This window comes from Mixophyes fleayi, chromosome 6 (genome assembly GCF_038048845.1).
Source record: "Mixophyes fleayi isolate aMixFle1 chromosome 6, aMixFle1.hap1, whole genome shotgun sequence".
In the NCBI taxonomy this organism is placed as follows: Eukaryota; Metazoa; Chordata; class Amphibia; order Anura; family Limnodynastidae; genus Mixophyes; species Mixophyes fleayi.
This window is the reverse complement of record NC_134407.1, coordinates 221,399,344-221,413,835: the sequence shown is the minus strand read 5'-3', so window position 1 is coordinate 221,413,835 and position 14,492 is coordinate 221,399,344. Positions and strand designations below refer to the sequence as shown.

General features: G+C 43.1%; 2 protein-coding genes across 4 annotated transcripts in view; both read right to left on the bottom strand.

The window, feature by feature from the left end:
- LOC142159815 (uncharacterized) overlaps positions 1-11,134 on the bottom strand; it is a 202,168-nt gene extending 191,034 nt beyond the window's left edge. The window contains exons 1-2 of the mRNA XM_075214584.1: positions 11,077-11,134; positions 6,440-6,580 (exon numbers count right to left, since the gene is read on the bottom strand). Of these exons, the coding sequence (XP_075070685.1) occupies positions 6,440-6,532 (93 nt within the window). The 5' untranslated portion in view covers positions 6,533-6,580; positions 11,077-11,134. The remainder of the gene's footprint in view (positions 1-6,439; positions 6,581-11,076) is intronic.
- Positions 1-14,492, bottom strand: part of LOC142159871 (uncharacterized) — a 100,577-nt gene that overhangs the window by 55,158 nt on the left and 30,927 nt on the right. For all 3 annotated transcript variants that reach the window (XM_075214710.1, XM_075214713.1, XM_075214711.1), the window contains exon 3: positions 6,123-6,314. In XM_075214710.1, the coding sequence (XP_075070811.1) occupies positions 6,123-6,314 (192 nt within the window). The remainder of the gene's footprint in view (positions 1-6,122; positions 6,315-14,492) is intronic.

Genomic DNA, 14,492 nt, shown 5'->3' with positions numbered 1-14,492 from the left:
GTAACTCTTTGTCTACGATGGCATAATTTATTTCACAGAGGAATTTCCTGGAGTAGAAGGCATAAGGATGAAATTGATTTTGGGGTTACTGCTGCGAAAGGAATGCCCACATTAGAAACATTGATCTCCAGAAAAAACGGTAAGGAGGTGTCTGGTTGTTTGAGGACAGGTGCTGAGGTGAAGGCGTTCTTGAGAAACTCAATGGCCTCTAAGGCAACTGTAGATCAAGATTTGGGATTGGAGCCCTTCCGGGTGAGCCCACAATGGGGGCCACAGTGGTGGAGTAGCCTTTGATGAAACACCTGTAGCAATTAGCGAAACCCAGGAAACGCTGAATGGGTTTCAGACCGAGTGGAAGGGGCCAATCCAGAATTGCACTAACTTTATCTGGGTCCATTTGTAATCCAGTACTTGACACAATGTAACCAAGGAAGGGCATTTGTGGAAGTTCGAAGAAACACTTTTCAAGTTTACAAAAGAGTTGATTTTGTCGTTAGCGGGAGAGGACTTCTGCTACATGGAGACGGTTAGAGGAGATATCTTGGGAAAAAAATCAAAATGTCATCAAGGTAAACGACTACACACACTTAGAGGAGATCTCTAAATATTTAATTTATGAAGCTTTGAAATACTGCGGGAGCACTGCACAAACTGAACAGCATTACAAGGTATTCGTAATGGCCATCGCGGGTATTAAAAGTCGACTTCCACTCATCCCCTGATCTAATTCTAATGAGATTATAGGCTCCACGAAGATTAGTTTAGTTTAGTGAAAGCTTTGGCTCTTTAATGCGGTCAAAGAGCTCCGTGATGAGTGGATTGGGGTAACAGTTTTTGATGGTTATATCGTCTAGCCTCCGGTAGTCTATACACGGCCGTCTTTCCTTTTCACCGAGGAAAAACCTGCTCCGGCGGGCGAGGAAGAGTGTCTGATGAAGCCCCATTGGAGATTTTCTCTGACATACTTAGACATGGCCAGTGTCGGATATGGGTGAGACATCTGCGAAAAAAGGCAGGTCCCCAAGATAGGATCTAGGAGGTAGTCCAATCCATTGTGGGAGAATGCCGTTTGAGCCACGGCAAGCCCAGGATGACAGAAGTAGTGGTAGAAGGCAGGACGTGGAAAGAGATCTGTTCTCAATGTAACGCTCCGACTTGGAGAGTGCTGGGTTTAGTACAAAATTATACAGTTCCATTAGCTATGCAGGACGCATTGATAGCCGTAATAGAGACAGGAAAAAAGAGGACTCAAAACCATTCTGAAGCGATCCCTGTCCTAGAGGAAAAGGATCACCACTTTCATTGTTAGTGCCGCAATAAGGGAATGAAGTCTGAATGGAGCCGGAGTGCAACCTCAAACAGCCAAAGGGCACCTACTGTAGGTAAGTACTTAAATTAGGGGTGGTTTGTTTTTCATGCATTCACTTTAGTCAGCTGGTCGTAATATCCTGTCCTTTCAGTACTCTTGTAGAGTAGCCTGTGGAAGGAAAAACGGAGAACAAAGCACAAATCAGGACTGGCCATGACCTCAGTGGCCAGGGCGCTTAGATTGCGGGGAGAAACACTTTAGACAGTTGTTGAAAAGCATTGAAAATATGCAGAGAGGCATGGGATTGTTATGCGAAGCCTCTTTGAACACCATTGCTTTTTCAGCAAGGTCAATGGCATCAGCAGCAGTGGCTAGGAGTCCATTGGGCAGCAGACACTTAGTCTGCTAGTCTAGCCAATTCTCCATTTGAAGAGTCCCTGCTTTCCTGGGACAACTGCTTGTCACAGGATAGAAGGTTAAAATACCTCTACTCTTCATCATCTTTTGGCACAGAAGTGAGAAGTTATAGGCCAGGAAGACAATACACCAGGCAGAATATTTCTGATAAACCCAAACAGTCTTCTCAGGCATTTAGACTTAAATAAGGGAGGACAAATCAGAGGACTCCAAAATGACTATTGTCAGGATCAGTCCCCACTGACAACTGCAGGGTGCACAATATGAAGAAATATTTAAGAAATGATTACAAGATAGAGTTTCATCAGCATCCAATGAGGGGACATCTTTGTACAATCCAGGACTCTATCAACCCTAACAGAGTTGGAATTCTTACAAATCAGTCTGCAAACCTTAAGAAAGGTTGATGCAATTTATCTTCGTCCTGCAGGTCAAGGCGGCACAGGTTTTTATTCCAGACTCTTCCTCCTCAGGAAATCATCAAGATCCTCTTGCACTGTTCTGGATTTAAAGGCACTTTCAAATGTAGTCTGTGAATTCTATCCTCCTGTTCATCAGTGAAGGGTATTCTCACATCCATAGACCATGAGGATTTATATTTTTCTTATCCCTGTTGCAGTTCATCACAGGAGATTCCTCAGGTTCTAGGTCATAGGTCAGCACTGTCAGTTCACCTGCCGGCCCTCCGGCCTGGTGACATCCACAAGAACTTTTACCAAGCTGCTAAATACTCTGGTGTCAGAACTAAGGTGACGAGGAGTCATAATGTAGCCCTGTTTGTGCAACACGCTTCTGGTAGAGTTCGGGGCACGTTTTCAACTGCAGGACACTCAAGTGATCACGTTTCTGCAAGAAGGTGAACAGGACAAAATATCATCTTATCCCATTACAAATAAAATAAATGTTTCCGGGGTTCCAGATAAACACCATACAGAACAAAGTATCTCTGTCAGTGGAAAGGTGTATCAACATCCAGTCCCTGGCACATCAGCTACAAACTTATCACCAAAAATGGGTAAAGAAGATGCTTCGGTTGTTGGGAATGTTTTCTTCCACCATAGGGATCATCCCCTGGACAGGGTGGCACATGCGGAGTCTACACAAGGAACGTCTAACCAAGTGGCATAACAAGCAGATTTCTCTCAATTATGCTATCACATCTACAAAGAAGTCTAAGCAAGTGGCGAAGCCCAAAATTAAAGACAGGAGGAAAGTCACTTTTATAGCCAGAGTGGATAATACCGAAAACAGTCTCTAGTGTCACAGGCTGGGGAGCCCACCTTTGGGAACAGTTAACACATGGGACATGGCCACAAAATGAGAAAAGACTTCACTTAAATATTGTAGAAATTAAAGCAGTGTGAAAAGCAATTCAGCACTTTCATCTTCACCTAAAACCACCTGGCTTACGTCTTCCATCCATTTCCACTCATTGCTCGCATTTTAAAAAATATAGAATAAACAGAGGTGATATCGATCCTTCTGTTTTGGCCACACCATCCATTGTTTCCTGTAGCCTGGGTGATATTGCGAGAGCAACCATGGACTCTGCCTCTTTGGCCAGATCTCCTACACCAAGGCCTGCTTCTTCATCCAAATTGAAGGAGGCTATCTTTAGTGGCATGGAGAGTGGGAACTGCTCAGGCATAAGGGAGTCTCAGAGCAAGTGATGAACACACTTTTAAAAGCAAGAAAGAACTCTTCTATAATTTATTACATAATTTGGAGGAAATGTATCACATGGTGTGACTCTAAGTTCAGTACAGCAGCAGCAATTATTCCAGAGATCCTTAACCTACTTTAGGATGGGTTCAGCAAAGGTCTTGCCTTATCTACACTCAATGTACAAGTATCCACACGTCTCCAAGGATCTGTTTTGAAGTCATAGTTGAATTTGTCTTTCTGTGAGTATAATGGGAGTGGTGCTACAATCTCACCTGTTTGAGGATACACACAAGTGCCTGCTTTACTGCCTGTTTTGTTGAAGTCGCTTTTTATGAAGTGTATGGGCATACGTTTTATTTTTTATTTTATTTGTATGGTGACTGATCAAAGAGGAAAGTCCTATTCTCTATGTATAATAATGTACGCGCCAGGGTGTTTCACAATCTTGTTTTATCTATTCAAACGTTCGCTAGTCATTATCATCTGAATGTCTTATCTTCTACTGACTCGCAGATTGGGAGACATTCTCATACAGGCACTGAGTAAATTCTACAGGTATTTGGAACATGTATTTTCTGATATACCCTGTGCAGGTTCTTAATACCTAACTGTATGACAACCTGTAAGATAATAGAAAGGAAACAGAAAGAGTTTCTTGGGCTTATTTTGTTAGATTTATTTAGGTTTTTTGTGTGGCAGTTACCATTTATCTTTGCTATTTGCGTTTTTTTATCCATTCATCTTATTTGCGCATAATGTTAACTTAATAGGTATATACTATTTCATTTAAGCAACAAAGTGTAACTGCGATGCCACCTAAAAGGCAAATGTCTGCTGTGGGAGTAACTGTACCGCAAGAATCAGCCAAAAGACGAAGGCCGGAGCGGGATAAAGCCCAAAGTCAAACTATGACTGATGACCAAAGAGAACGCAAACGTCATCTCCATGCAAATCTAACTCCTCAGAAAATTGCCCATCACAGAAAAATCAAAGAGCAAACAAGACAAAGGTAATATCACGTCAACGCCTACAAAGTCAGCGAACAAGATGCCACGCCATTCTTCATGTCAGCAACTTTGATGAAACAAATATTAATGCTCATAACTGTGGTCCCATGAACAGCATTTGTGAATTTTGCCACGCTAAGCGTTGTGCGGCTGAGCAGCCATCTGACAAACTATTCAATCAATGCTGACACAGGAGTAAAGTCACCTTGGGTGCAAAAGGGTCTTACTCTTATTTTTCCCGTCATTTTGATAGGCTTTTAACTAGTGCATGTATGAATCCACAATGAGCCACTTGTTATCACAGTAACTGCCTTCGGATTTCCACCCTTTCACTGCCACAATCATACCAAGGTATGATTGTGGACAGGGTGTAGAAAATAACATTTCCATAGATCAAGTGTATTCAAAATAATAACATGATAAAAGATGCACATACAGGATCATAATAAAAAATAAAAATAGAGTGGGTTAACCCTTGACGTTTACCTGCTACATGTTTCGGATTGCTCCCTCCTCAGGCCACTCAGGGAACATTCAATATTGCACCACTATTCCAGGGTATGTAAATAGGACCTCCTTCCTTGTTATATATGTTTTAAAACTATTTAAGGCTCAATATATCCAAAACTGAGTGCATCATCTGCCCTCCCACTAGTGTCACTATACGCCTTCTAATCTTCCTTGCCGATGACAACAAGCTCTCCTCAGTCTCTCTTGCCGCCGCCTTTTATTTAACTTAACCCCACCCTTAACTTCACTACAAACATCCAGTTCCTTGCATTGTAGCATCGCCTCCTCCATCAAAACATTGCCAGAATTTGCCCTTTTTTCTCTACCAAAACCTTTATCCATTCTCTCATTATCTCCAGCAACCTCCTCCTATCTGGCCTTCCCCTCATCCATCTATTATTGCTCCAATCCTTCCTAGATACTGATCTTCCTCTCCCATTATTCCACATCCACTGCACTACTCTGCTAATCCCTACACTGGCTCCCCATGTCCTCCAGAAGATACTTACCCGTACCTTCAAAGATCCCACAACCTTATAGATCTACCACTGATCTGCGATTCACCTCCTCTTTGATAACCACCTCTCACTCCTGCCTCCAAAACTTCTCCAGGAATCCTCCCCACTTATGGAACTACCTACCCCACCTGACCAGACTCTCCTAAAACCATTAATCACTCTCAAACCCACCGCCTCACTATAGCCTGTCCCAACCCCAGAAGATACTACTCTCTCTGCACACTACCAGCTACCATCCAGTCCTGTCCCTTAAGATCCTCTTGTCTTAACATTACCTTTTCTCTCTAAATAGTAAGCTCTAACAAGCTACCCTTCTACCCTCTATCTTATGTCTGCACATTCTCTATCAACATCATTATTTCAGTTTCTATGTACGATTTGTATTTATATCGTTTGTTGTACCGACTTCCTGGCACTACAAAATTTTGTGGTGCCTTATACATTAGTGATGATGATGATACTGTACACACGTGTTCAATGCATCTACTAAACAAATACACAACCATTCTTCAATCTATTCTTACCCAGTGATGTGAGGGACCGGCGATTCTCCGTCATCGAGTCCTTGCACGGACCCTTGTGTCCTTCTAAATCCTCCCACTCCTGGATGGAGAAATAGACAGTGACATCCACACACACACAGTGACACAGTCATCATCCAGTCATACACCCTGTTGTCCCATCCCCAGCAGTCACCTCTCCAGTCAGCAGCTGAATGATCTTGTTGGTGAGTTCTAGAATCCTCTGGTCATTGTTTCCCTCATATGTCAGTGAGTGAAGTTGAGGCACCGCGATGGGGTTCTGGGTCCTTTTCCATCTCATTGACGAACTGGGACATATGCCAGGGGTCACATGCTCACCAGATGACTTGTTTACTACTGTGTAATCCTGTATTTTGAGAGAGACAATAATAAATATCACTATACACATTCCTAGACACCCCTCTCCAGTCAGATGTGTTTTATTAGGAGAGTTAAGAATGATGTCACTGTGACTTTCCCAGAATCTCTCACCTCTCCAGTCAGCAGGTAGATGATCTCCAGGGTGATATTTAATATTCTCTCAGTCACATGACTCCTCTTCTTGTCCAACCGCAGATGATCCATTAAGGACTCTTAGATCTGCTTTACCTTGCCTTCTTTAGCTCAGTCACCCTGGAAATAGGGGGGAATTGAAAAACAATTGTAAAACCTAACAACACTGAATAGGAATTGCACTTAATATATAGAATTTGTAGAGTTATGTCAATTTAAAAACTAAGAAGAAATATGAGCCATGTCTGTGATGATAAAGAGCGCCCTAGTGAAGAAATAGTAGATTGAAAAGCTCTTTGTACAGATGAGGTGTGTAAACAGCATTACCTACACCTAAAATCCTGCTCATGAGAGCTTACAATCTAAGGGGAGCACAGTGGCTTAGTGGTTAGCACTTGTGGAATTATCTGTGTGAAGTTTGTATGTGTTTCCCCGTGTTTGCATTGGTTTCCTCCGGGTGCTCCGATTTATTCCCTCACTCTGAAAACACACTGGTAGCTTAATTGGCTGCTGACAAAATTAACACTTGTGTGTGTGTATTTTAACAAACTTAGGCTGTAAGCTCCAATGCGGCAGGATATGACGAATATTCTATGTAGAGTCCTGTGGACAGAGATTATTACATAAATAAATGGTGATGATGATGATGATGATGATGATGATGAAGGGTAGAAGGGGAAAGGAGAAGATGCAAGGTATGGTCTCTGCAAGTTGCAAATTCTGAAAGTCTCCTGAAAAGAGTGGGGAACCCTTTGTGCTCTCATCTAATATTAATCACTCACCCACCCAAATCAGATTAAAATTAAATCTCCTTTATTAGATAAGATACAGAGAGTATCAGTCAGTCACTAAAGTAAAAATTGAAGGATGGGAAGTCTCATCTCCAACATCTGGTGCCGTACAGGAGGTAATAGCCGGTCACTCCCAACATCCGGCTCATCAGCCAGCATTCATCACAACTGTCCCATCACGGAAAGGATCAGGAAAACCAGAAACAATCTGAGAGTTGAGAGTTGTGGGGTCATCTCTCAGTCACGGAAAATGCTCGTAGGTTGTCCCAAAGCAACTAGTTAGAGCCCAAATGGGCCCTGTACTCAGTAGAAAGGACCTTTACTATGAAACTTTAATTCCTTCTCATGGTGTCCACCATTGATTCTTTATATCAAGCTCCTCGCATATAAAGATCATAATACTATCAGACATACTAACATTTCATTTTCTGCAGTTTCCGTATATGCCGACTTCTCTAACAAGATTCAAAAACAAGTATTCTTCAGCAAACCACCAACTCAACAAGTGCTCACAAGTACTCTATACCCTTTACTTGTGTAAGGGTGATTAAGATATTGTGCTTTTTATGTGATCGTGTACTTGTAATGCTATGTATACCATAAGTTATTGTTTCTGCTTGGATGATATAACCATTCATTTGTCTGAACGAATCCTATATGTGCATTTATCTTATTACCTTATATGGTCAGGAGCCCAGGAAGCCATTGTCCAGAAAACTTCTGTATAAGAATGTTGAAAACAATGACCCAGTCCGCCCTGGTGTGCAGACCACTTCTCCCTAAAGACTTCAGGAGCTAGATATACTAAACTGCGGGTTTAAAAAAGTGGAGATGTTGCTTATAGCAACCAATCAGATTCTAGCTGTCATTTTGCAGAAAGTACTAAATAAATGAAAGCTAGAATCCGATTGGTTGCTATAGGCAACACCCCAACTTTTTCAAACCCGCAGTTTAGTAAATATACCCCCTGGTGTCGAATGACAGCGGGGCTCCCTGGACTGTGACTACTGCTAGTACTCCCAAATCTATGTATAATAATATTAATCATGTAATTGTTTTAATTGCTAGTAGTTTCCTATATTCACTCAATAAATCTCTGGTATTTGATAAACACACGCTCTACTGGGAACAACTTGAAAATAACATTTACGCTAAGGGCAGAACCCACCAATTCCAGGCTGTTCACTTGTAAAAAGAATACTGAGGGATTCTAGCTAATCTCAACCAATGTCTCAGTTTTCATATGGTTATACATGTGTTATCTACTTTCCTGTTCAATGTCCTCCATTGATGGACATAACTTATGTCTACACCTGGTACATTCTAGGGATGACCACTGTTTATCTATAGTCTCTCCCCAGGCGTAGATCTGCAGAGAGATTGGTTCACTGTTTTTCTCTGTTATTTCATTGTGCATTGGGTATGATTTCACAAATTGTTTATAGTCGATGATGGGATTGGGGTCAGGGAATTTCAGATTCCAGTTTGTTTTTATTGTACTGTTACATTCAAGCCACTTTGTACTACTTGTTAATGTGCCTAAGGGACTAAGTGAAGAGACCCTCAGTGTTGGACATATTCATTAAAAGTACCAGAAAAGATCTACGATCCACCTCATTCATAATTTAATGGCTACATGATATGGGGTGATACACAATCATGGCATTCACATGTTGCCTCAATCATAGTGGTTGAATCTGTCCATTTTCTTTATTAACCTACTATTAATTTGCTGTAGGACAATATTTTGGGAAATTTTAGAAGTCACTCCCCACAGTGCCTGACGACCCAATTACTGTACATAGTGCTCACCGTGAGCTCTAGGTACCTCTCAGTAGAGTAACGTTGAAGGATTGACGTCATCAGGGATTTTCTATATTAAGGTCAGGAAGCTGCAAGGAAAATCTATCTCAGATATCCCCTGCCTACCAGCACTGATAGGTACAGTGTAACCTGCATCCAACAGTGGCTGCATAACATCTGCTTCTAGATCCAGGCTACACAAATTCAACAATGTTGATGAGAGGGAAGACCAGAGACAGATCACTTGGCCCCCTCTCATGAACTGGCGCTGGGTCAGATATTATACACAGGACCTGGCGCTGGGTCAGGTATTATACACTGACCCCTGATATCAGGATCCTGATATTCTGACGCTGGATCAGACACTACACATAGGCCCTGATGCCGCTGTCAGAAATCCGGTGTCCTGGATCAGATACTAGAAGCAGGGCCTGACACCACTGTTTGGGCTCCTGGTGTCTTGGAGTTGGACCCTAATACTGCTCTCTAGGATCCTGGCGGTGGATCCAGGACAGGTATTATATCAAGGTCTTAAAGCTGCTATCCAGAATCCTGGCATCCTGTTGCGGGATCAGATATTATACACAGACCCTGATGCTGCTGCCTGGAATCATGTTGTCATAGTGCAGGGTCAGGTGTTATACACAGGTCCTAACGACGGTGTCCATGATTTTGGTGTCCTGGTGCTGGGTCAGGTGTTATCCTGCCACTTGTGTCCATGATCCTGCCTTCCTGGCACTAGAACTCGCACTGCAAGTCCTGGCACTGTTGACTAGGACACTCGTGCCTTGGTGCTAAAACAGGTATGGTGCTGGGTCAGGTATTATACACACGACCTGGGTCAGGTATTACACACACAGGACCTGGTGCTGGGTCAGGTATTATACACAGGACCTGGTGCTGGGTCAGGTATTATACACAGGACCTGGTGCTGGGTCAGGTATTATACACAGGACCTGGTGCTGGGTCAGGTATTATACACAGGACCTGGTGCTGGGTCAGGTATTATACAAAGGACCTGGTGCTGGGTCAGGTATTACACACAGGACCTGGCGCTGGGTCAGGTATTACACACAGGACCTGGCGCTGGGTCAGGTATTACACACAGGACCTGGCGCTGGGTCAGGTATTATACACAGGACCTGGTGCTGGGTCAGGTATTATACACAGGACCTGGTGATGGGTCAGGTATTATACACAGGACCTGGTGCTGGGTCAGGTATTATACACAGGAGCTGGTGCTGGGTCAGGTATTATACACAGGACCTGGTGCTGGGTCAGGTATTATACACATGAAATGGTGCTGGGTCAGGTATTACACACATGAAATGGTGCTGGGTCAGGTATTACATACAGGACCTGGTGCTGGATCAGGTATTATACACAGGACCTGGTGCTGGGTCAGGTATTATACACAAGACCTGGTGCTGGGTCAGGTATTACACACAGGACCTGGTGCTGGGTCAGGTATTACACACAGGACCTGGTGCTGGGTCAGGTATTATACACAGGACCTGGTGCTGGGTCAGGTATTATACACAGGACATGGTGCTGGGTCAGGTATTATACACAGGACCTGGTGCTGGGTCAGGTATTATACACAGGACCTGGTGCTGGGTCAGGTATTACACACAGCACCTGGTGCTGGATCAGGTATTATACACAGGACCTGGTGCTGGGTCAGGTATTATACACAGGACCTGGTGCTGGGTCAGGTATTATACACAGGACCTGGTGCTGGGTCAGGTATTACACACAGCACCTGGTGCTGGATCAGGTATTATACACAGGACCTGGTGCTGGGTCAGGTATTACACACAGGACCTGGTGCTGGGTCAGGTATTATACACAGGACCTGGTGCTGGGTCAGGTATTATACACTGAGCACCAGATTACAGCCAGTAATAGGGAATAACCCTCCACCCCCCCCCCCTATATATTATAGACAAAGTCACATGACAGCCTGCAGCCACGTCTATGAATATTTATTACAACTCATTAATATTCATGAGCCCAACTCACCTGCAGCACTTTCTCCTTCACTCACACACAGACAGGAAGTCACTAGCTGCCATCTATCACTTCCGGGGTCACCTGTACACGGCTTCCTGGTTGTACGTTACAACTGATTACCCGACAGAGTATTATATGTCACTTCCGTGTTCTGCGGTCCACCAGTACTTCCGTGTTCTGCGTTCCACCAGTACTTCCGGGGTCTGCGGTCCATAATGATTTGTTGGGTTGCCTCCATGCAGTTTCCATTCCATGGTCCACACAGTATCCTTTATACTATCCACAGATATTCCTCCATCACTAATATATCCACAGACTGTAATTCCCCCTATACTATCTACAGACATTACTGTATCTATAATAATCTATCTACAGATATTACGCCATTACTGTGTTATCTACAGACAGTGCTCCCCCTATACTATCTACATATAGTACTGCAACACTAACCTATCGCTAAGCTTTATACAGACATTACTCCATCTGTAGCCTATACTATTTACATATATTACTCCCTCTGTAGCCTATACTATTTACATATATTACTCCATATGCAGCCTATACTATTTACATATATTACTCCATCTGTAGCCTATACTATTTACATATATTACTCCATATGCAGCCTATACTATTTACATATATTACTCCATCTGTAGCCTATACTATTTACATATATTACTCCATCTATAGCCTATACTATTTACAGATATTACTCCATCCATAGCCTATTCTGTATACAGACAGTACTCCATCTATAGCCTATACTATTTACAGACATTACTCCAAGTTATCTACAGACAGTGCTCCCCCTATACTATCTGCAGACAGTGCTCCCCCTATACTATCTACAGACAGTGCTCCCCCTATACTATCTGCAGACAGTGCTCCCCCTATACTATCTACAGACAGTGCTCCCCCTATACTATCTACAGACAGTGCTCCCCTTATACCATCTACAGACAGTGCTCCCCTTATACCATCTACAGACAGTGCTCCCCTTATACTATCTACAGACAGTGCTCCCCCTATACTATCTACAGACAGTGCTCCCCTTATACCATCTACAGACAGTGCTCCCCTTATACTATCTACAGACAGTGCTCCCCCTATACTATCTACAGACAGTGCTCCCCCTATACCATCTACAGACAGTGCTCCCCTTATACTATCTACAGACAGTGCTCCCCCATATACTATCTACAGACAGTGCTCCCCCTATACTATCTACAGACAGTGCTCCCCCTATACTATCTACAGACAGTACTCCCCCTATACTATCTACAGACAGTGCTCCCCCTATACTATCTACAAACAGTGCTTCCCCTATACTATCTACAAACAGTGCTCCCCTTATACTATCTACAGACAGTGCTCCCCCTATACTATCTACAGACAGTGCTCCACTTATACCATCTAAAAGACAGTGCTCCCCCTATACTATCTACAGACAGTGCTCCCCTTATACTATCTACAGACAGTGCTCCCCCTATACTATTTACAGACAGTGCTCCACTTATACCATCTACAGACATAACTCCATTACTGAGTTATCTATTGGCAGAAAAATACAAAAGTGCTGGCAGGGTTGGTGTAATTCTGCAGTGAAATTGTACGGTGTTATATAGGTTACACACAAAGAGAAGGGCTCTATTGCTCCATTGCTAATTGTCATTGCTGAAATACAAATACTAGGCCTTGCAGGCTTTTCTTCTGACTTTGCAGTCAAATTGTACGGTGTTATCAAAATGGATTCACAGCAGTACACAGAAGAGCAGGAGCAAGAAGCAGCTGCTGGCACCAGTCATGATGACAGTAATCCCTGTACGTTATCTGGTAAAACCTATGTCAAAGTACATAGTGTTTTTAAGTCAGGGAAACAAAAATGTAAAAAAACACCTTTTACCTTGGTCAAGAAAAAAAGAGCTGTAATCCATGCAAAGTTATCTGCAGAAAAAAATAAAATTGCCAACATGCCATTCTAGACACGCAGTGGCAAAGAAAGAATGAGGCCTTCGCCTTTCTCTATGAGTGCGACTTCTGCAACTGTTACTGAGACATGTTCTTGAAAGTTCAGTCGTGACCAAGCAAAAGCCGAGCTGGAAGAAAACAGGAAGGTATTAGAGGAAAATGTCATTTCAGATTCAGAAATGACACAAATCCTTGAGGAGAGTCTATCCACGAGTGCTATGTGTAATCGTTACCATTCTGATAGTGTACCCATAAAGAAGGCCCCTTTCAGAATTTCTGCTGATGTGTGCCTGAACAGCCCGGGTGTAGCTGGTGATACACCAATTGAGGATGCCACTTTGGAATTGGAACAGGATGAGGGGGATATTTGTGTAGCCGACGAGGGCGCTAATGAGGATGTTGATGAGGGTGATGTTGTTTGTTTAAGTCCTGCAACGGTGGAAGCAGTTCTGGCACGTGATAAGAAGAAGGCCTTTGTCATGCCTGGACATAAGACCAAAAAATCCACTTCTTATGTGTGGAATTATTTTTACCCAAATCCTGACAACAGTTGTCTAGCCATTTGTAGTGTATGTAAAGCAACAGTCAGTCGAGGTAGGGACGTTAACCATCTAGGAACCTCATCCATGTTACGCCATTTGACGCGAGTTCATGGCAAGGTGTTGGGAAATTCAGAAACTTATGCTAAAAAATTAACAACAAGCAGTCCATCATCAGTTAGGACCCTTCTCTCACCTACATCCTGACGCCTGCAATCTACACCCACAACACTGTCCTTGTCAATATCCTCAGTAGCGTTCGGAGTTAGTCCTACATCCAAGTTGCTAGATGACTCCTCCACTATCCTGGATTCCTCAGAAGAATTCTTGAGCGTTAGTCCCACTGCTGCTTCTGCTGCTGCTGGGGGTGAATCTTCATCCCAAAAGCAGACCAAGAAGAAGACTACTAGTAGTTTACAACAATTGACTGTTAAACAATCCTTTGCAAGAGGAAGCAAGTATGAAAAATGTCACCCAGTCGCAAAGCGGATCACAGATGCCATGGCGACTATGCTAGTATTAGATCTGCATCCAATATCCACTATTAATGCAGCTGGTTTTAGACAGTTACTTGAGGTCGTGTCCCCGTTACTAAATTCCATCACGACACCATTTCAGTAGAAAAACTATTCCTCACCTCTACTAGAAAGTTCGTAAAAATTTCATTATTGGTCTGCAAAATGCCATTCTACCCACTGTACACTTAACCACAGAAATGTGGACAAGTGAAACTAGGCAATCTAAAGATTATATGACTGTGACAGCCCACTGGGTTGGTGATTCGCCTTCACCAGCAGGAACAGCAGCAGCATGTAACCAAGTACGTCACATTTGTCAGAGGCAGGCTACTCTGTGTATCAGCGGCTTCACTAAGAGGCATACAGCTGACAATCTGTTACAAAAATTAAGGGATGT